The sequence below is a fragment of the Hevea brasiliensis genome, chromosome 5, assembly GCF_030052815.1.
Source record: "Hevea brasiliensis isolate MT/VB/25A 57/8 chromosome 5, ASM3005281v1, whole genome shotgun sequence".
Lineage (NCBI taxonomy): Eukaryota > Viridiplantae > Streptophyta > Magnoliopsida > Malpighiales > Euphorbiaceae > Hevea > Hevea brasiliensis.
In genome coordinates this window covers 1,050,936-1,073,574 of record NC_079497.1, presented here as the reverse complement: position 1 = coordinate 1,073,574, position 22,639 = coordinate 1,050,936, and the positions used below count along the sequence as shown (strand labels likewise).

The window sequence follows — 22,639 nt, the reverse complement described above, 5'->3', positions numbered from 1 at the left end:
ACAATTATTAACTTAAATATGATTTACACACTTTTGAATGAAAAATCTTATATCACATTTTCACACTAAAAAAAAATTAATTTCTAGAAAAGAGCATGAGAGTGATGGATGCTATTAAATTTAATTTTTGCATTGAATCATTATATTTTAGAAACTCAGTTTTCATTAGATAGTTTAAAATTTATAAAAATTGCTTTATGTAATTTAATTTTATTTTTCAAGAAAAATTGGAAAAATCAAGTGAATTTTATTTTTTTTTAATTTTGTGTTTCTATGATTAGGGTTATTACTTCTGTGCTTCATATGGAAAATTTAAATGGAAACACATCAAGTAATTTGATTTGAAATTTTCCACAAAATTAATTTTATTAATTCGATTTAGTTTTCACAAAAAAAATATTATATTTGGAGAGTCTAAAGGACATGGACCACCCTCAAAAGAGAGATGGTAATGGAATGAGAAAGTACAAAAGGCAGTGAACAGAAAAAGGGAATGGTATAAGAAATTACCTAAGTGTAATAATAATGAGGCATATAAACAGTACAAGATAGCAAAGAAATAGGCAAAAAATGCAGTTAGTCAAGCAAGAGCATAGGCCTTTGAAAAGTTATATGAGAAACTTGGAACTAAAGAAGGGGAGAAAGATATTTATAAATTAGCAAGGAGGAGAGAAAGGAAATATCAAGATCTCAATCAAGTTAGGTGCATTAAGGATAAAGAAGGAAAAATGATAGTGAAAGATAAGGACATTAAAAAAAGATGGAGAAATTATTTTAATGATCTCTTTAATAATAGTCAAAATGGTAATAGCGTGAATATAGACTATAAAATAATAGAAAAGAATGTGAATTATAATAGAAGTATTAGATCTTTAGAAGTAAAGGAAACATTTAAGAGAATGAAAGTGGGTAAAGCCTGTGGACCCGATGGAATACCAATTAAAGCGTGGAAGTGTTTGGGAGATATGGGAATGGCATGGTTAACTAAATTATTTAATAAGATTCTAAACTCAAAGAAAATGCCTGATGAATGGAGGAGGAGTATTTTAGTACCTATTTTTAAAAATAAGAGAGATATACAGAATTGCTCAAACTATAGGGAAATTAAACTCATGAGCCATACTATGAAGTTGTGGGAGAGAGTTGTGGAGCATCGACTACGTCATGATACTTCTATCTCTCTCAATCAATTTGGGTTCATGCCCGGTCGTTCAACTATGGAAGCGATCTTTCTCATTAGAAGCTTGATGGAGAAATATAGAGATGTGAAAAAAGATCTACACGGAGTATTTTAGTACCTATTTTTAAAAATAAGAAAGATATACAGAATTTCTCAAACTATAGGGAAATTAAACTCATGAGCCATACTATGAAGTTGTGGGAGAGAGTTGTGGAGCATCGACTACGTCATGATACTTCTATCTCTCTCAATCAATTTGGGTTCATGCCCGGTCGTTCAACTATGGAAGCGATCTTTCTCATTAGAAGCTTGATGGAGAAATATAGAGATGTGAAAAAAGATCTACACATGATTTTTATTGATTTGGAGAAGGCTTATGATAGTATTCCAAGAGATGTCATATGGAGTGTGTTAGAACAAAAAAGGGTATCTATTAGGTACATATAAGTGTTGAAAGATATGTATGTAAGAGCAACTACTATTGTGCACACAAGGGGAGGGGACATAAGAGATTTTCTGATCTCAATTAGATTACACCAAGGATCCGCTATAAGTCCTTATCTTTTTACATTAGTTTTAGATGAATTGACAAAACATATACAAGAGAGTATTCCTTGGTGCATGATGTTTGCGGATGATATTGTTCTGATACATGAGACGCGAGAATGAGTCAATAGAAAACTAGAGCTTTGGAGAAGTACTCTAGAGTCAAAGGGTTTTAAGTTAAGTAGAGCGAAGACAGAATACATGCATTGCAAGTTCAGTGAAGGCCAAACTGGTGATAGGGAATGAATTAGTTTGGATGGAATGGTACGGTCTCAAAATAATCACTTTAAATATCTCAACTTAATCCTTCAAGTAAATGGGGGATGTAAGGAATATGTTAATCATGGTATTAAAGCCTGATGGTTGAAATGGAGACGTGCCACTAGAGTTTTATGTGATTGCAAAATTCCTAATAAGTTGAAAGGAAAATTTTACCATACAACCATACAACCGGCTATGTTATATAGTAGTGAGTGTTCGGCATTGAAGGAATCGTATGCGTCTAAGATAAGAGTTGCAGAGATGAAAATGTTAAGATAGATGAGTAGCCATACTAGACTAGATAAAGTCCGTAATGAGAGTATTAGAGAAAAGGTAGGAGTGGTGCCAATTGAGAATAAGTTAAGAGAAGGGAGATTGAGGTGATTTGGTCATGTAAAACGTAGACATACGAAGGCTCCAGTCAGACAAGTAGAGCACATTAGGTTAGATGATAGAAAGAAAAAAAGAGGTAGACCTAAATTGACTTGGAGGAGAGTAGTACAACATAACCTAAGAAGCATTACACATCTCTTAGAATTTAACCCAAGATCGTTTAAAGTGGATAAAGCGAATCCATATAGCCGATCCCTAATTTTTGGGATAAAGGCTTAGTTGAGTTGAGTATCATTAGTTTAGACTTTATCAACTAATTAAGAAAAACATGAATATATTAATTTGTCTCCTTTCAATTTGTTAATAGTCAGGTTTCATTTCAGTTTAGATTAGACTTTGTACATTATACACTAATGTCCTCTGTTGCAATGGATAAACAGGAAGAATGGTGGAATGACACGCACTTTGCAGCTGCCCCAACTGCACATTAGACACTGCACTCATTTTGAGAGGATTTGGAAAAGATAAAGCACGTATATTGATGATCTCCAATGTCATCTAGGATTGATGGTGGGGGTGACATCACTGATAAGATCACTTCCTGAAACACTGGATGAAGCATATTGATTGATGCTTGTATAAAATGAAGATGATGATGCTGAAGTGCCAGAATATGGGTACATGGATTCTGAAAAAATGGCATCAGTTTCTGGCATCATTTTGAGTATGTTCTCTAGCTCCCTGACCACCTCCAACATCGATGGCCGATTCTCTGGCGTGTCATGGCAACACCTAAGGGCCAGAGACCCAAATCTCTCCACACATTCAGACGGATAAGAACCCATTCTGCTGTCTATGACGGAGAACATCATACCTGCCCGATGAACCATCGCTACCTGAAATGAAAAAAATATAGCATTCAGAATTCCAGATTCTTAGTATCCATAAATCCTCACTAGTTAATTCCCATTTTTTCTATGTTAAATGAGGAATTTTTTTATTATTATTAGTCCATGCCATGGTGTTGGCAATATGCATGTTGCTGCTATGTAACTAGAATGGAATTGAAGGCCTTTCATGAGGTCAGTGCAAGTGCATATAATTACCTCTCGGACAATGTTTTTGCCATGAAATATTGGATGCATTCCTGTCAAGAGCTCCAGAAATACAATCCCAAGGCTATAGACGTCACTCTTGTCTGTCAACTTATGGGTCAGAAAATATTCTGGATCAATGTATCCCTAAATGTACAATTGAACAATGAGGGTCAATGTATAGAAAGATAAGGTAATTAGTCCTATACGGAATCTAGAAATGGTATAAAAATTATATCCAAAACAATTATAAAGGGACACCATGGATTACTGAAAATTTCATGCATCATGCGATCAAGCTAGTATGGATCCACTGGGCATAGAGAGAACACAGAATATTTATCCAGAAAAAGGCAGTGGACAAAGCTCAGATTTTACCAGTTTATTTTGTTTAAGTGAATTCAATTATTTTTTTTAAAAAAAAGAGAGAAATGAAAGAAACTAGAGAAGCTTCATGCTTTGTAAACACCCTTTCTCAGAATTCTAAAATTTTAACCAAATCCCCAAAGATGGCTATATTAGATTGCACATTCACTAGACCAATTATGCATCCTCAATCAGTTCTTCAAGTTCCTAAATGTATAACTGAGACAAACATACCGGAGTTCCCTTCACTACTGTGGATACATGGTTAAGCAAAGTCCCTTCATCATTCTGGACAGGAGCAAGACGTGAGAGTCCAAAGTCAGCAACTTTAGCGATAAGTTTGGAGTCCAAAAGTATGTTGCTGGCCTTGATATCCCGGTGAAACACTGGTGGGTTTGCTTCAGTATGAAGGTAAAGAATGCCCTTAGCTGAACCCAAAGCTATGTTTAACCTCATACCAAAGTTCAGTTTTTCTTTAGCTTTAGCTGCATAATACAGTAACCATCAATTGTTAGTCTCCTGGTGTTCATGTAATTTGTCCTAAATTTGAATATAATTCATAGCTGATTATTAGGAAAAGTACAATTGTCTCAAAGGTGTCACAAATAAAGGATAGAAGTTTTACATTTTGACAACATAGATAGAATATTTTTAAATAGAATGGCTATCAGTGACATGCAACTTTTATCCATTACTGAAGTCTCTTATAGCAGATAAAGCTCATAACATGTTCAAATCTGAATCTGTTACATATTTAGATTTTGAATTAATGTTCTGAGAATCCATATATATAAAACATTTTCTGACAAAACTATAAAGCCTTGGAGAAGATAAAGAATCATAATTTTTACAAAATTTAATACCTGATAGCCAGTCCCTCAAGGTGCCATTGGGCAAGAATTCGTACACCAGCATCTGCAAAGAACAAAAAATGCAAGAAGGCAAATGTTATCTACAATTAAGTCAATCCCTGCCTGTAAATGTTATCTACAATTAAGTCAATCCCTGCCTGTCTGTAGAATTGCAAATCAATAAATGTGACTTAATAGTAAAGCATGACTCAGCAAAGAAGAGTGAATTTTCCTAGGTTCTCCATAATCCATTTGAGAATGCAGCATCCCTATTCAAATTATCCTGATTGATGAGACTTGGAATAATTGATGCTTTTTTTTTATAATTGACAGAGAGAGGATATCTTCTCTGGCTGAAAACTCAAAGCATGAAAATATTACTCGATGAATGAGATGGCAAGGAGCCAAGGGCCTAAACTGTCATTGCAGCATCACTTCAGTTGCAAAATAAAGTTATCAGGCCAGGATCTTTACTGCTATTTTACTCGAGAAGAAAGAAATGTTCAAATGTCATAGTCTTAGAGTGGCTGATGGTTTAAAAATTACAATGCATTGCCGAACAGCCATAAGAGGCTTGTTCTCAGAAGAGAATTTCGAACAATCCAACAACTCCACATACCCATCATGGAAAAGAACCTCACAATATTCAAATAACCTTCTCATTGCATCTAAAAAGCCATCAAGCAAACAATTGCAAACAATGACACCAGAGAGTTCGCCATTGCAATAATTACCTGCTCCCCTTTTTCATCACAGTATCCAATTAATGAAACTAGATTTCTGTGATGTAGCCTAGACAACAATCCAATTTCAGTAAAAAATTCTTTTTGTCCTTGCAAGGAACCTTGTTCGGCACGCTTTATGGCCACAGTTGTGTTGTCAGATAAAATGCCTCTATAAACCTTTCCATAGCCTCCTCGACCAACTTGAGCTAAGCTGTTAAAATTGTCAGTTGCCAGGGCCATTTCTTTAAAACTGAAGAATTTCACCCCATCAACTTTCATTGATATCTTTGAGGCTGCAAATGAAACAAATAATCTCATATACTTTCTTCAATGGTAGTCAGACATGATACTATTAATAGAAACTAGTTCTCTTTAGAAGCAGTATAGAGCTTACACAATCTTTTCCTTGACAGATTCTGATGGTATCTAGCATTTCTTCTTACAATCAGAAGTGTGACTATTGTAGATGCTACAACAGTGCAAGCAATAGCACCTAATGTAATGGCTGCCCAAACACCTTTACTGATTCTTGTCCTTTGGGTGCCAAAATTCACTGTTAGCAAAAAAGAAACACACATAGACAGTCATTTGATCACATATTGCAATGCCAAGCGAAGAATTGTTGCCAAGGCACTGCCTAGTCTGCTGATGATGTAAGAGTGTGGTAGAAGTGCTTCTTAGATATGCTGAATATTTTAAATTAGAGCAGTGTGTAACTTCAAATAGGGACTGCAGTTGGAGATGCAAATAAGTCACAATTTTACAGTTATTAATTGTGAATGTATCAGTCTTGTTAGAAGAAAGAATACAAGTAATGAAGGAAATGATTGTGTATTTGTCTGTGTCTTATTTACAGAGATATACATCTATTTATACATAAGAATATGAGCTAATTTAGACAAGAATAATAATTGCTGTAATTATGCTACACAAATCTCCTACAATCATACTAATTACTACAATTATGCTAAACAAATCTCCTATAATCATGCTAATTGTTGTAATTATGCTATCACCCCTCCTCATACTCAAGGTAGTAGCACAGGTGCCAACTTGAGTTTGCTTAAGAGATCCTGAAAGCGAGCGGGAGGATACGTTTTGGTGAATATATTAGCGGTTTGGTTGACAGAGGAGACAGGAATCAAACATATGGTGCCATGAGCAACATGATGACGTACAAAATGACAATCAATTTCGATGTGTTTGGTACGCTCATGAAATACATCATTATGAGAAATCTGTATGGCACTTCTATTATCGCAATGAAGCATTGTGGCAGAAGAATGAGTGACACCCAAATCAGTTAATAACCACCGTAACCAAAGTAATTCAGATGTAGCATCAGCAAGAGCACGATATTCAGATTCTGTGCTAGAACGTGCAACAACAGTTTGCTTTTTGCTACGCCAAGAGATAAGAGAATTACCCAAGAAGAAACAATAACCAGTTGTAGAGCGACGATCTGTCAGATCACCAGCCCAATCAGCATCAGAGTAGCCAGATAATACTAGGGAGGAGGTAGCGGAAAAGTGCAAACCATGAAAAAGAGTGCCTTTGATATAACGAAGGATTCGAAGTACTGCAGAGAAATGAGTTGAGCGAGGAGCAGACATAAACTGGCTGACCAGATGAACAGCATATGAAATATCAGGTCGAGTAACTGTGAGATAAACAAGACTCCCGACAAGCTGTCGATATAAAGTAGGATCATCAAGAGGAGTGCCATCAAGAGGTGTAAGTTTGCAATTGAGCTCCAATGGGGTTGATACTGTTTTGCTATCAGTGATGCCTGCTCGAGAAAGTAAGTCGGATGCATACTTGGCTTGAGATAGATAATAGCCATCAGAATTTTGAGAAACTTCAAGACCCAAAAAATAGCTGAGAGAACCCAGGTCTTTCATTTCAAAATGTTGATTGAGATAATGTTGTAACTCTGAAATACCAGATGAATCATCTCCTGTTATTATCATATCATCAACATAAAGCAACAGAAGAACAATACCACTGTCAGTTCGGCGAGTGAATAATGCAGAATCATGTGGACTAGAGAGAAAACCAAGTTGAGCAAGAGTGGAACTAAATTTGGCAAACCAGGCCCTGGGAGCTTGTTTTAATCCATATAAGGCTCACCAAAGTTTGCAAACCTTATGAGGAGAATGATAACCAGGAGGAGGATGCATATAAACCTTTTCTGTTAAATCACCGTGAAGAAAAGTATTTTTGACATCCATCTGGAAAAGTTTCCATTTACGAACTGCAGCAATAGCTAAGAGACTGCGAATAGATGTTAATCGGGCCACTGGAGCAAAAGTTTTTTCATAGTCGATACCATACTCTTGAGTGTACCCTTTGGCTACTAAGCGAGCTTTGTAGCATTCAATAGTTCCATCAGAACGGGTCTTGATTTTGTGAATCCATTTGCAACCAATAGGGGTATTGTTTGGTAGAAGATCAACTAAATCCCAAGTATGAGTTTTCTCTAAAGCCTGAAGTTCGTCATAGCCTGCTGCCAAAGAGGGTCAGTACTTGCCTCACGATAAGAACGAGGCTCATGTAGGGTTGCAATAGTAGAGTAACAGTGAAAATCAGAAAGATAATGAGGAGTTTCTCTTACACGGGTAGAACGACGAAGAGTAGTGCTAGGAGGAGATGCAGGCGCACAAACTAGATCAACAACTGGTGCAGATTCAATAGGGGCAGGTGTAGTTGGGCTAATATTGAGCATATCACAATCACCTGGATCAGGACTTGGAAACAACTCTTTGGAGGAGTCCGTGAAAAATAGAGAGTCAGTATTGACACAGTGATGAAATTTGGAAAGAGAAGAGAACATAGTATTGTCCCAAAAGGTAACATGACGAGAGATACGTAACTTATTAGAAACAAGATCCCAACAACGATACCCTTTGTGTTCAATGCCATAACCAAGAAAACAACATAGACGAGCACGGGGTTCTAATTTGGTATGTTCATGAGGTTGTAAAAGAACAAAAAAAACATATCCAAAAGGTTTAAGAATGGAATAATTAGGAGGTTGTCCAAACAACTTTTCAAAAGAAGATAAATTATGAAGAACCAAGGTAGGAAGACGATTAATAATATAAACAACATGAAGAGCTGCTTCTCCCCAAAATTTTTGTGGACATGAGGCAGAAAGAAGAAGAGTACGTACAGAATCAAGAATATGGCGATGCTTGCGTTCGGCTCGCCCATTCTGTTGAGAGGTGTGAGGACAAGAACGTTGAACAACGGTGCCTTGTTGACTAAGAAACTGAAGTAAAGAAGAATCCCAATATTCCATGGCATTGTCTGTTCGGAGAATTTTAATGTCACAAGAGAACTGAGTTTTAATCATTTTTGCAAATGTGATGTAAATTTGTGATAACTCAGATCGATGTTTCAAAAAATATATCTAAGTAAACCGAGAATAATCATCAATAAATATTACAAAATAACAAAAACCATTTATTGAAAAAATAGGAGAAGGTCCCCAAATGTCAGAATGAATTAAACCAAAAGGAGCGTCTGAAGTAGTATTATTATGAGAAAAAGATAATACAGGTTGTTTTGCAAGCTGACAATTTAAACAATTAAATGACTCAAACTTAGTAGATCCTAATAATCCACGAGAAATTAAAGGTTGAATTTCTTGTGAAGCATGACCAAGACGAAGATGCCATTGGTGAATGGAGGAATTAGGGATTGTAGCTGCAGACACAAATCTCTGAGAAAGATGTAAAGATGCAAGCTCAAATAATCGACCCACTCTGCGACCCTCCCCAAGAATATGTCCCGTTTGTGGATCCTGTACTTGGACACCATGGGGAGAAAAAATAACATTTAGTCCTTTTTCACACAACTGGCCAACAGAAATAAGATTGAGTGCCAAATTAGGGATATAATAGGTGTCAGGGAGATGAAGATTTGAGGTAGACACATGACCAGCATGTGTGATGTTCATTTTAGTACCATTTGCAGTATGGATTGGTGATAAGGAAGATACAGGTTTTGCAGAAGACAAGAATTTAAGATTAGTGGTCATATGATTACAACATGCAGAGTCAAAAAGCCAATAAGAATTACTCGGAGTGGCAGACATGACAGTAAGAGAATTAGAAGAGATAACCTATTTGAATAGTGCCTCAAGATCACTCATGGTGATGACAGTAGAACCCTCAGTAGCAGCAACAGCAACAGCAGTGACAGAGGAAGATCCAGGCTTTAAGACATTCTTGAATTTAGAATGCCCTCCTTTTGGTCTTGGAGGGCGTGTGGGACAATGTTCAAGAATATGACCGTAACCATAACAATATCTGCATTCTATAGTAGGACAATATGCAAAAGCATGACCAATTTGATTACAATTCTTACAGAGTTGATTGCCAGATTTCTGATGTGAGGATCGAGTAATTGCAAGAGCAGTTTCAAATTGAGGAGTTTTATCCAAACTGAGACGAGTCTCTTAAAAAATAATCTCTTGAATAGCAGTATCCAATGATGGGAGTGGATTTCGATGTAGCAGTGACGCTCAAACGGCCTCATATTCTGATTGAAGAGCCATTAGAACTTGAATGAGATGAAGATGACCTTCGCTGATTTTGGCCTGAGATAGTTGATTCCAAATGGGTTGGACCTGGGCAAGAAAATCATTCACAGATTGACCTGCTTCTTGTTTCAGATTATGAAGAGTAGTCCACAACTGATAATAGAGGGCAAGTCCAATGGTCTGATATCGATTAGCCAAAAAATCCCAGATTTTTTTTGCAGAGTCATAATTAATAAATTGGATGTGGATAGACGTGACAGAGGTATTGCGAAACCAGGTGATGATCTGATGATTTTTACTATCCCAATCCTCAAGACGGTCAGCAAATTTTGCATCAGTTTCATCGTTCTCTCTTGTCGGCGTAGTGATATCTCCGGTAACAATACGCCAAAGCTTGCGACCTATCAAAAAACTTTTCATTCCTTGAACCCAAAGATTATAGTTGGAACCAGTCAGAACTGTTGCAATAGGTTTTGAAATATCAGATTTCTCCATTGATAACAAGATGAGGAGAAAAAAAAATGGTATAATAACAGGAATGAAAGAATGAACCAGAACAGGTTGTAGAGAGAGAAGAGAGACCCCAGAAACTAGAAATAAAAGCTTTACGGCTCTGATACCATGTTAGAAGAAAGAATACAAGTAATGAAGGAAAGGATTGTGTATTTGTCTGTGTCTTATTTACAGAGATATTACATCTATTTATACATGAGAATATGAGCTAATTTAGACAAGAATAATAATTGTTGTAATTATGCTACACAAATCTCCTATAATCATGCTAATTGTTATAATTATGCTATCAAGTCTTAAAAGAACTGAGAATATGTGATCAACATTTTGCCACCTTACCCACTCTTAGCTTGAAAACATAAACATCTGCTGGCACACATCTAATGGAGATAAAACTATCAATGAGAAAATTTATAAATTATAGGCATCAGTTGGTGAAAAATTCTGAAATTCACTTTGAACAGAAAAGGAAATAGCAGTTTCCAGTACATACTCTCTGAATAAGGTCCCACTAGAGTGAAGTTGAGAAGCTCATATGGTCCAAAAAAGTCAGTGCGACGAAAATTCCATGATGTGAACATGCGTCTTAACCGCTGAACCTCAGTTGAATTAAATATGTGTGAATGTTCATCATTCCATGCAGGAAAAAGCTTCAAATACATCTTTACACGGGGACCTTCCTCCCAAATAAATGAATCAATGTATAACTGATAGGGTTCCAATTCAAGAGCACTAGTTAAGTATTTCTCAAATAGATAAATATATGGAAGAAAATAAGAGAAACTAGGGCTCTTAAGCCGGTATCCAATTCTAAGTGGGGATGCACAAAAGCATGGTACAGGGGATTCTGGGACATATTCAAAGAAATTATCTACTGGACATGCTTGAATAGGACATGTAGTTGTATAATTTGTTGAGCTTTCAGTAGTTCCATCTCCTTCAGCTTCAGATCCACAGAACTGGTCAATGTTTGATACGTAGGCATCAATGCAGACAGGATTGCCTCCCAACCTAAACAAAAGCTGCTAGAGTAATGAGAAATTTATTGGTGCAAATAAAGCCAAACTCGCATCGTAAAGTTATAGTCTACCTTGGTGACAGCAATTATAAAATCTAAATCCACATAATTGCAGAATTGATTTTATAGAAAAACATGTAAGGATAATAAATACCACCCACCCACCAACCCCAACCCCCCCCCCCCCCCCCCAAAAAAAAACAAAAAAATATAAAAAGGAGGAACAATGAGGTTGCAGGAGTGATGAATTACTGTATAGAAATAATACCTCAGGGTGACATTATGTGGCAGATTTAGTTTCCCTAAAATCTTTGAGAGTGAATTGTTTCTCAGATCACTGCATTTTTGGTGCACACAAGAGAGAAATTAGCAAGATTTTGATACTTTACTGAGTTTTGATATATGAATGAAGTTGCTGAAAATTATATATGCTAATTTTACTGCATTCTTCTCAGTTCTTACAGTGTAAGCCTATCATTTGTGTTGAAGGACCTGTTCTGCCAGATGTTAGCCGGGATAGAACCAGTAAACAAATTATTTTCTAGTGATCTGTAATAAAAAATGTTTAAAATATGGATTACAATTCCATAACATAAAAATTCAAAAAGAAACCATAACAAGTAGATAGAATCTCACAGTCTCTGAAGAATAAGAAGGTTTGAGAAGCTTCCTGGTATAGATCCATTAAGACGGTTGCCTGACAAATTACTGCAATCAACAGGAACAAATTTCTTAAACAAAACTACCTTCATAACAAAATATCAAATTATCCAGAGGTAGTGAGAGTAGAGAAATTTCTACTTCTAATGTTAGTTTTTGGAACACATAAAATTGAGGCAGTCAAGAACATCAATGATCAGTATGGATATACAAAATTCAAATTGAAGGTTTTGGTAACTTTTTAAAAGAACAATTGACAAGTCTAAATTTGCAGTTTACTTACATAGTTGTCATATTAACAGAAAGTTTTGATGGTATGGTTCCAGTAAGGTCATTCCAGCTCAGATCCCTTTGTCATCAACCCATTAACAAGTTAGATATACAAATCATATGTAATAGCATGCAAAGAAAGAGAACACTTTTGTTACAATATCAACAATAGATATGACTTACAAATAGGATAGGTCAGGAATGCTGCTAAAGTCAGGAATAGCTCCACGCAAGCTGCAATTTCTAAGACTTCTACCTTGTCAAAGAGGATTAACAAAAAGAAAGAAAACAGTATCAGCAGTTAGGCATCCATTACTAGATTGACACAACCAGTATTCCTGTCAAAGACTTGATTTATTGAGACAGAGCATCTCTCCTCCAAATGGAATGTGAAATAGTAATTGAAGCAGATTGTTTAGTAACTCTTACAATTTTACTAATTTGGAAAGATTTCTGTAAGTAGCTGGAATTTCAGACCCACTGAAGTTATTGTTGTCAAGTTGACTGCAGGGAGGGAAAGAAGGTGATGGTCAACGAAAGTTATTTTAATTAAAATATATCAAGCATCATCCTATTGAAGCATTTTTACTTAAAGCTTTCCCAAGTTCTTACTAGAATGAGTACTGTCAGTAACAAGCAACTCTGATAAAGAGTGCATACATAAAAAACCAAGATCATATGGTAAGAGAAATCTATAATGTAAATGAGCAATAACAATCTAGATATCATGATAGCGGGACATACAGTATACGCAACTCTGGCAAGTTCGAGAGCTCTGAAGGAAGATTCCCGGATAAGTTATTGTTATCCAACAGCCTGCATCAGATTCACATATCCTCAATTACCAGTCAACAACATTCAGTATGGATCAATTATCAAGAGAATTAAAATGAAAATGTAACATGAACTTACAAGTGAAGAAGAGAGGACAATTTGGATAGCTCAGATGGAATTTGACCACTTATGGAGTTGTTGTTCAAGTGGCTGCAAAATTCACATATAAGCAGATAATATACGTAAAAAAGCTAAACTTTTTGATAATTTCTAGTATTCAGATGAATGTCATCCACTTACAGGTGTTTCACACTGCTCAAGTTTGCATATGACTTTGGTATTTGACCTGAAATTTTGTTCTCATCCACTTGGAGTCTAGTTAAATTAGATAAGCAGCCAAGTTCATCAGGTAAAGCACCTGATAATTTGTTTCCATTCAAAAGCCTGCATACAAAATACATAACATAAGCTAAAAGTAACAGAAAGTATATTATTGTTGAAAATTGGATTATGGATATTAATTACTAGTCAGAAACCGACTTCTTTAAATATTTGCATCATTGAGTTAATTTGATGGTTTCTTTTCAGATAAGAGTTATGCGATAAGCCCTCTTCATTGAGTACAATAAATTTGTAAAAACTGCAGAAATCAATTGATCTCCTAAATACAAAACAGCTCATCACATAGGCACTTACAGATTGCCTTACTGTTTCTTTGCTACTAATAAACACACAGTAAGAAATAGAAGGACTAAGAAAAAAAAGAAAAGGGGAAGAGGAAGAGGAGGAGTTTTCCTTCCACATCTACAGGGGACATCTCACAAAATGAATTAACATGAACCAGGCTTACAGGAGTCTCAAAGATGAAATATTTCCTATTTCCTTTGGTATGCTGCCATCCAATTCATTCCACATAAAATCCCTTACAAAAGAAAAAAGAACAAAATGGCATCAGAATGATTCAAAGAATTATCTGTAGAAGTTTGCATAAACATTGCAAGTTTTCCCATAAATTAGGTTATTGAATTTGTTGACTCACAGTATTTTCAGTTGAGAGAGTTGGCCAAGCTGAGGAGCTAAATTTCCTGAAAGATTCATATTTAGCAGCTGACTGCATCAAAACTAACAGAAGGTAAGTAAGGATATCAGATCATTAACCCAAAAATGGATGGCACTAGAGCACTAAATGGGATGCAGGCAAATGAAGCGAAACAGCAGACACTTCCATATTGCACTTTGTCAAGTAAAAATACTGAGAATCTGAGATAACCTTATTTAGCAAACATCAAAGGGAATGAACATAAAACAAGAAGGGAAAAAAGGCATGAAAAGAACATACAGCTCCTGAACACGCCGGTATCCATCAGTCCCAATTGTATCATAACACACGACTCCAGTCCAATTTGACGTACATGGATCTCCTTTATCCCAGTTCTCGAGATGCTTAAAAGGATCAATCAAACTGTTCCTTGCTGCTAGCAATGCATTGACTGCAAAATATCACAAATTTGAGAACATAAGCGCAGTTGCCAAGTGAACCATTGCCTAGCTCTCCAAATTGCAATACCATCATCTTCAAAGAATTTCAATTCATTTTACAGATATTTTAAGTACTGGAAGGAATATCGAGTGTATTAACAAGTAGACCATGTGATGAACCGCAAGAGAGTGGGTAATCAAAGTCAAAGATTTGGGGAGAAAAAAATTGCACCTTCGGAGGGATCAGTAATAGAAGTTCGTGCAACTGCAAGAAAAACCAAGGAACAATATGACACCAATAAAAGAGGTCCACAAAATCTTACCAGCAACATCATTCAATGCCCTACATTAAAAAAGAAAAAATGAAAAGAAATCAACCAATAAATCTAAAATTTCCAACTTAGGAATTAGCGACAAAATTCTATTGTCTTCAGTTCCAAAGGCATTGGAATGGGATTTGGCGAGATACCCAGGTTACCAAACAGAGTAATAGCAAAATCCCATAAACGCTGGAGCTCGGGAGTCAGAATGAAACAAGCACCACTAATACTAAATCCAAGAGAGAGATATCGGATAAGGATACTCTCTAGTCAAGAAAGGATAAAGGTTTTGAAATGAGAGGCTGTCTGCAACAGAATTTAGTGAGCTCGCTGTACCGGGGAGATAAATCAAACACCAAAGAATTCAGAAAAAGACATCGGAAATGGCATTCTCGTCAAGTTTGGTTGGTTCAGAGATCCATTTCGGAAGACAAAAAGATAATAGATTGTTATATATTATTATAATTTTCTTTAATTTCCAGTGGCCATAAGAAAAAAAAACAAGACGGTAGTCATCTGGCTTTTTTTATGTTGTCTCTGTGCGACAAAGACAATAGATGAAAGGCGTGGACTTTTAGATGCTAGTATTTTTACGTTTTGAATGGGAACGGAGGAGCTTCATAAGCAAATGCCTGAAGCCGTTGCTTGTTTTCCACTTAAGGAATTAGACATCTGCAAGTAGTCAAACATATTAATGGCAGACCTCTCCATTAATTGGACAAGAGTTGCCTTCTTTTCTCACTTCTGGTCAAGATTTTCTCTTTTCTGCCTTCCAAACTGTCAATGCTTTTAAAAACGGAGTAAAATGGTTTGTTCGGAGTAAAATGATTGTAGTTAACTGGTTGGTACCCTGACAACGTTTTCTTCGTTGGCTCAAGACATTTGTTTCCCTTTAGATGTTTCTCGGAAGGGCCTACTCATCAGTTTTGCACTTCCGTGCGATTAACTTGCATTAAAGCGGGGTTATTGCTGAATGAGCGTGTCTTGTAGAAATGAATCTATCAAAATTTCAACATAAATATTTAATTCGTCGAATTTATATTAAATGCCCTGTATTAAATATATATCCCTTCCTAGAGCTTCCAATTATTACTAGTGAACCAACCCACTAGAATGGTAGCGGGCATGTGCATACAACCATGAACATGCTTGCTTAGTTTTCGGTAGAGCCTAACTTGGGCACCGAATTTCCTTGTTGCCATTGCAATGTAAGTTCAAAAGTAATTCAGAGGAAAGCTTCTTTTATTTGCTCAGTAGCAAAGATGAAAGGAAAATTTATTATTTAATTTATGTATTTTAATGAAATTAATTATTTAATTTATATATTTTTAAAAATATATTATTTAATTCATATATTTTATTTTTATTAAATTATTTAATCTCTTTACTAAATTTTTTATTAATAATACTTATCAAATTACTATTTAATCTCTCTATTTTAATTAAATTAATTAATTAATTTTATATTTTAAAAAACATGATAATTTAAAAAACATATTCTGAAATAAAAATAAAAATTGTTAAATGAAAATTAAACTTGAATTTATACATATATTTTTTAATTGTTAAAGTATTTTTATTCAATTTATTAGATATTATTTTTGAATTTTCTCTATTGAAAAACAATTTTCCTCAATTACCTAAAGATTTAGGGAGACTGATTAAATTTTTTGTGCAAACCGCAAGTATATTTTTTTCAAAAAATGAAAAAATAAAGGAAAGAAGTATGTGGGACTAAATATTAATTTTCCCTACGAAAATTTCCATGTACTTGACATATTTATCATTGTATTAGCTTTGAAGACAACTGGTACAATACCAATTAATTTACAGAACCACCTTGTAAATATCACTTTCCCCAAGCAAGAAAGCATCAACATTTCCATGTTCAGGTTAATTAATAATTAACAACTAGACATCAAACAGAATTTAGGAGCTTTTTCCCAACAACAATCCATCAGCAGCACACATTCCATGCATTGTCAAGCTACCTTCACCGTTATATATATGCACAAAACCGTGCAAAGTATATATTTAGAAAGTAAGATGGAAACTTAAGTCCATGCAAACATAACCAGAAATAATCTGTGTTGGCATTTACTAGTTTTTTATGTTAATTTTTATGATGAAATCAGCCACATCATGCATAGATGTTGCCATAATAATCACTTAAATATAAGATTGCAAAAATATAAAATTCTTCCACGTTTAAAGATAAAATAAAAATATTTGGCATCAAAATAGTCAATGTCACATTGGAAAAATTAATCTGTTGAACCTTACATGGGATAGATCATGCTAATAAAGCATAAGGAGTAAACCACTGCTCCTATTAAGCAGGTACTTAACCACCACTGACATCAAAGCCAGTTCAACAATATACAACTTCACTGATGGCATAAGTTTAAAATTACAATTTGCACACTTCTGAGTTAAATAAAAAGAAAAAGAAAAATATACAGTTCTGTAACTAATATAGACTCACACACAGATTCCTCCTTCAATGTCCCATGTGCCATTTGAATTTGCAAGCTGAACTAATTTAATTGACAGATGAATATACCTGACCAACTCACAGAACTGCTAATATTTTGGGTACCAAAACATACCTTTAATGCCCTCTGGATCAGGTTCAAAACCTAAATTCCGATAGAACTCCACAACTGCAATGGCAAAGTGGTAAAACAACGTGAAACTCCACAATCAAAATATCCATACAGGTACTTATCCTGGAGGAAAAATCAATAGGGTACAAAGGCATATCCCAAAATAGGACCATGAACTAAATAAACACAATTGGGCAACGTAAGATTAATGAATATGGTGAGAAAGAATGTCATTTTTTAGCCCACACATACATGGAGAATTTGAGAACCATTTTGTGTATGCCATTAGCAAAAGAGCAAAAAAAATTTAATGGACTTGGATTCCACTACAAAGAGTGAACACATTTTAATGAGATGTTATACCTTGACTATCTGCAAAAAGTGTTATATTTCCAATGTCCCTTTGTAGAAGTGCCCTAATAAGCTTTTCAATAAGAGCCTTGCCAAGACCTTGGCCCTGAATGGAAAAGGCATTTTTAGAAAGCAATAAAGAAGTTAACACAGAATCAACAAAGGAACTCTCATAAAATTAAAATTAACCATATGTAGTTGTGACAAATGACAGTGTATTCACCCCAAGGTGGAATGACTGATTCAAAATACCATAGTGCTTTGTTTCCATACATTGCACATAACTTTTTCATGTCTTAAACCATGTCCAAATGGAAAGATATAGGGAAAAAAGCTACAATGACGATGGGAATGTAATCCGCCTAGTAAACCATCTTCAAGTTTGTCCATGTTCAAAGCAAAGTTATCTTGATCACAAATCGCTCCAGTACATGGAACAAAAACAGGAAAACAAGCATCATGGTCTTCAAAATGTGCTCTTTGGATTGCTTAATAAGAACAAAATACAATTATCTGAAACCTAAAACACTTAATAGGTTAGAAAAACTCATGCAGATAAGATTAATAACCCTAATCTCCCTTCTTTAAAACTTGATTCCATGTGTTATCTGCTTGAATTTTGCCCTCCATAAAAACATTAGTAGGTTGGTTACTTAGGGCCTGTTTAGTTTAACTGTTGGATGCAACTAATAGCTGTTAATTTATAGCTGATAACTGATAATTGATGATAGCTGATTTATGCCAAATATTTGATAAAATTATGTTTAGCTGTTGCTATTGTTAATATGTAAAATGACTAATAAGAGTATATATCATATAATTTATTCTATTATAAAAATAAATATAAAATTATAAATTTATTATATTATATTATTTATTTTATTAATTTAATATATTATATCATTTATTATATTATTAAAATATAAAAATATAATTAATAATGTATTATATCATATTATTTATTTTATTATTGAAATAAGAAAATAATTAAATTCTTTATAAAAAATAAATAATTTTAAAAATGTAGTTATAAAATAATACAGTAATTTTATTGTTGATAGAGAAAGAAAATCTTATAAGTTTAAGTTTTTAGAAAAAAAATATATTTTTTCGTAATAAATAAGTATTTTATATTTTATGTTATTAATAAAAAATATTTTAACAAAATTGCAAAATGCTAAATAAGGTGTTAAGATTGTAAATGGAAAAAAATAAAGGCAAATTAATAATATTAATTTTCGAGTTACATGAGAAAGGATAATATAGTCTAAATAAAAAATAAAATCAAATAAGCTATCAGCTAATGGGAAACAACTCTATTTTTAAAGCTGATACAAACTGCAGCCGATGGTTATCATATCAGTTAGCTATCAGCTATCAACTCTATTTTTTTAAGATTGCCAAACATTTCAGTTCACCTGTTTAGGTGTCCATCAGCTATCATTTACATCCAAAAGTTGAACCAGACACCCCCTTAATCTGTTCCACATTACATACAATGTAATGTATACAAATACCATTCCAGAAGAAATAAAAATAAACCATAGATTTTCCACTATCCCATAAGTATAATAAATTAGTTTCCATGTAAATACTTAAATGCTATAAAGAAAATCCAAATCCCAAAATTTGTAGCATTATAATAACGAAATTAACTAAAATCTGTGACACAGATTGTTTGATTCTCTGCCCACTATCGTTAACATGTCATAACTTTAATTTTGATGTTCCAGATTGTTATATAAAACCTGGATTGTGTGATTGCCAGGGGCAATGGTGATTTCCAGGAACACTGATTTTACCTGATAACTAGGATCAATGAGAACATCCCAAATGGTAGCATTAAAGGCATGATCAGATGTAGCACGAGCCATGCCAATCAGCTTCTTTTGGTCATTCCCCTCTGTCAAATAACTTCTCCAAGTACACTAAGATGTTCATAAAATAATTTTAGATGCAGAAACAAGTTAATTCTAGCTTAACAAGATCATTTACCATAAAATGGGAGGAGTTTTTATGCCATGTTTACTAAATACCTGATCCAGGTGATTTCCTTAAGGAATGCAATGTGACCACCATGTAGCTATTTTTCAAAGCTGCAGCTAATTTTGACAGTGGCCTTCTAGGCCAGCCTACCTGTTACACATATTCAATTGTTTTAAGTATTTAAGTCCATCACCATATCATACCTCAGTTAGTCAAGCTTTAATAGACAAGCAATCAACCTGGAGTGAAGTAAAGAGGATTCCAATTTCAATTAGATGACAAAAATAACTAACAGAACCTAGAGAAAAATATTCATCAGCAAAGATGAATCTATTAAAAGAGTTTTTAAAAAATTAGTAAAATTGTTAGATATACAAAAATCACATTTTAGAAGTTTCAGAAATGACAGTTTCTTCCATGGATCACATATATGGTAAACCAATTGCAATGCTTCTTAGTTCTTTTCTTATTTGAATCTTTCATGCATCAGGATAACACCCCCCTCTTTTTACTCTTTTACAAAGATACAACACCATCATAATTTTAAGCTTTTAGTTAGGGGTCTTCTGTGAAAGAGAATCCAAATTAAAGAAAGTATCTTCTAGTGAATTTAGGAATGTGATTTAAAGGACTAGCCACCATGGCCTTATACTCGTATTATTAATTTGCCCATAGTGAAGTTCTTGCCATCTTGAGCCATTAACTTAGGAAAAGGCTTGAACCACTTAATATATTTAGATAAAATATGACTCATGCATCCTACCATTACTATCATAATAGATCATGTGGCTATGTGGAAATATTTACCTTATCACATAGGGCTTGAAGATCATACACATCAACTTCTCCACCTGAAGAGAATACTATTTGTTCAATTGCTCCATCTGGTTCAGTTTTTTCTACAAGTACGAACTCTTCAGGAAGTGGTTCTTCCTCTTCTGTTAGTGTGGATGAAGGTTCAATGACTTCTGTTGAGTTCTCCTTCAAGAACCTGAGGTATAATGCAAGTGTAAAAACTCCTCTACATATAACTAAAGAAATAAGGCAGATGAACTTGCCCATAGAATCAAAGAACTTTTCAAAATGGATTTTCTTCCATGGACCAGTCCACCATGGATCAAGATACAAAACAAAATAAGTGGGCCCCATCATACACTTGCATAGTGCAATATATCACCAGTTAAGAATTGAAAAGATCAAACAAAAGATGCAAGGTAAAATATAACAAACGTTTCTTAGCTAGCCCAGCAAACAAAAGATCAAACAAGTGGAAAAAAATCCCATTTTTAATGCTCTATTTATTGGATAATTTTTAATCTTCTAAAATCTAATCAGCTAGTGATCGCAAAGTTATATAATAATTGAAGTTTACCAGTTACAACATACAGGAAGATGATGAAACATTCCTAAACTAATCTAAGACATAAAACAATTAAAATGGGGCAAACAACTTCTCAAATTTGGTGAAGAAACTTAGAGCAAAATGCAAAATACCTGCCCGATTGAAAGTTAAAATACATTGACCACATTAATGGAAATGTGTTCCATGAAATACTTCTCTTGTTATGCATATCAACATCCTTCTAGAAACAAAGTTATCAAGACACTCTAAGTTTAACAGTCGACAACAAGGTGGCAAAAGCTTCAATTGCAAATGTGTGAGTTATATCAGCAACCGAGTGCCTGTATCCCAGCTCATGAATATATCATAGAAAACCAAAAAAAAAAAAAAAAAAGGGGGTTCATATTACCCAGATCGGATGGAGTCCCAAAAGCTTGCCTTGAGTTGAGTAACCTTGAGTTTTCTTCTTGCTGTCAAAAACAATAGTAGAATTTTCGTAACCCCTTTAACTTAATACGGTTAATTCACTAACGTGGAGATTGGTTTCATGAATTCAACTTCAAGCTATGTTCTAGAAGCAATTGAATGGAAGAATGGTAACTAGTATCTAGCAAGAGTGTGTACTTCCAGGGAGCAAAAGTGCCTATTTCTAGGCAACCTTATTAGTAACTGCTATTAGAATTAATCACTTGGTTTACAACGGAGAAAAAGCAACGCATACACACCTCTAGCAAGTCCAAAATTTAAAATGTTCAACTGTTTAGACGCTTCACCGTGGCAATCAAAAGAAGAAACTGGGAATCTGCAAAACAGTCACAATAAGCCAAGCGAGCACAACCAACTCCACAATAAAATTACTCCTAAAAACCAGACAATAATACTTTCCAACTTCAGCGTTTTCCAAATCAATCACGCATAAGTTTACAGATAACTGTTACAAGTGAAGCCGAAAACCCTAATTTCGCAAGTTAATCGCATGATTTAACTTCCAAAAGATCTGCAGTGAGTAAAGATAGATGAAATTTAAGAGCTTAAGTACCGAATTCTTACAGAGATGGACGAGCGACCACGTTCAGGTTCTGCGTTAGCATTTTTTTCCTGGTTGTAAATGCTCGCGAGAGCCGTTGGTGCGGATATTGTAATATTAGTGCCCCTTTCATTCACTTCACATTCATGGAGAGCGCAGACAGACGCGAGACGCCAATCGTTTTTCAATTTTGCTGCTTATAATTTCTCGTATTTTCACTTCTGCCCCCCCTCAATTCTTCTAATTGTTTGCCTTTTTTCACTTCTGCCCTTCACTTTTGGCCCCTTTTTTCTTCCCTTTTTCTCATATGTTTGGCAATGGAATTGAAATTTGCTTTCTAAACTAAAATACCACTTAAAAAGATATCATTTTAAATGTTTTTAGAAAAAAA

The 22,639-nt window shown here is 34.6% G+C and overlaps 2 protein-coding genes across 6 annotated transcripts; both read right to left on the bottom strand.

Annotated features, from left to right (window-relative positions):
• Positions 1–2,637: 2,637 nt before the first annotated feature.
• Positions 2,638–15,491, bottom strand: LOC110667719 (probable LRR receptor-like serine/threonine-protein kinase At1g06840). Of its 3 annotated transcripts, XM_021828655.2 has the most exons (21): positions 15,086–15,491; positions 14,849–14,959; positions 14,477–14,627; positions 14,177–14,248; positions 13,988–14,059; positions 13,438–13,581; positions 13,276–13,347; positions 13,108–13,179; positions 12,793–12,867; positions 12,547–12,615; positions 12,377–12,442; positions 12,070–12,141; positions 11,896–11,982; positions 11,702–11,770; positions 10,909–11,426; positions 5,751–5,909; positions 5,366–5,649; positions 4,644–4,695; positions 4,015–4,265; positions 3,427–3,561; positions 2,638–3,216 (listed from the first exon to the last, which is right to left on the bottom strand). In XM_021828655.2, the coding sequence occupies exons 2-21, from the start codon at positions 14,949–14,951 to the stop codon at positions 2,875–2,877; spliced, it is 2,865 nt and encodes a 954-aa protein (XP_021684347.2). In that variant the 5' UTR covers positions 14,952–14,959; positions 15,086–15,491; the 3' UTR covers positions 2,638–2,874. The 3 variants fall into 3 exon arrangements, with proteins under 3 accessions (XP_021684347.2, XP_021684348.2, XP_021684349.2); XM_021828656.2 differs by having other exon boundaries at positions 14,849–15,490; XM_021828657.2 differs by lacking the exons at positions 14,849–14,959; positions 15,086–15,491 and having other exon boundaries at positions 14,177–14,259; positions 14,477–14,615.
• Positions 15,492–17,164: 1,673 nt separating this feature from the next.
• On the bottom strand, positions 17,165–22,430 carry LOC110667725 (histone acetyltransferase TAP1). 3 transcript variants are annotated; one of them, XM_021828661.2, is made up of 8 exons: positions 22,272–22,430; positions 21,947–22,023; positions 21,631–21,691; positions 20,687–20,870; positions 19,930–20,029; positions 19,696–19,796; positions 17,906–17,999; positions 17,165–17,599 (listed from the first exon to the last, which is right to left on the bottom strand). In XM_021828661.2, exons 1-8 carry the CDS (start codon positions 22,379–22,381, stop codon positions 17,520–17,522), a joined length of 807 nt encoding a protein of 268 aa, XP_021684353.2. In that variant the 5' UTR covers positions 22,382–22,430; the 3' UTR covers positions 17,165–17,519. The 3 variants fall into 3 exon arrangements, 1 of the variants encoding a protein (XP_021684353.2); XR_009148723.1 differs by having other exon boundaries at positions 17,548–17,599; positions 18,083–19,796; XR_009148722.1 differs by having other exon boundaries at positions 17,551–17,599; positions 18,117–19,796.
• Positions 22,431–22,639: the final 209 nt, after the last annotated feature.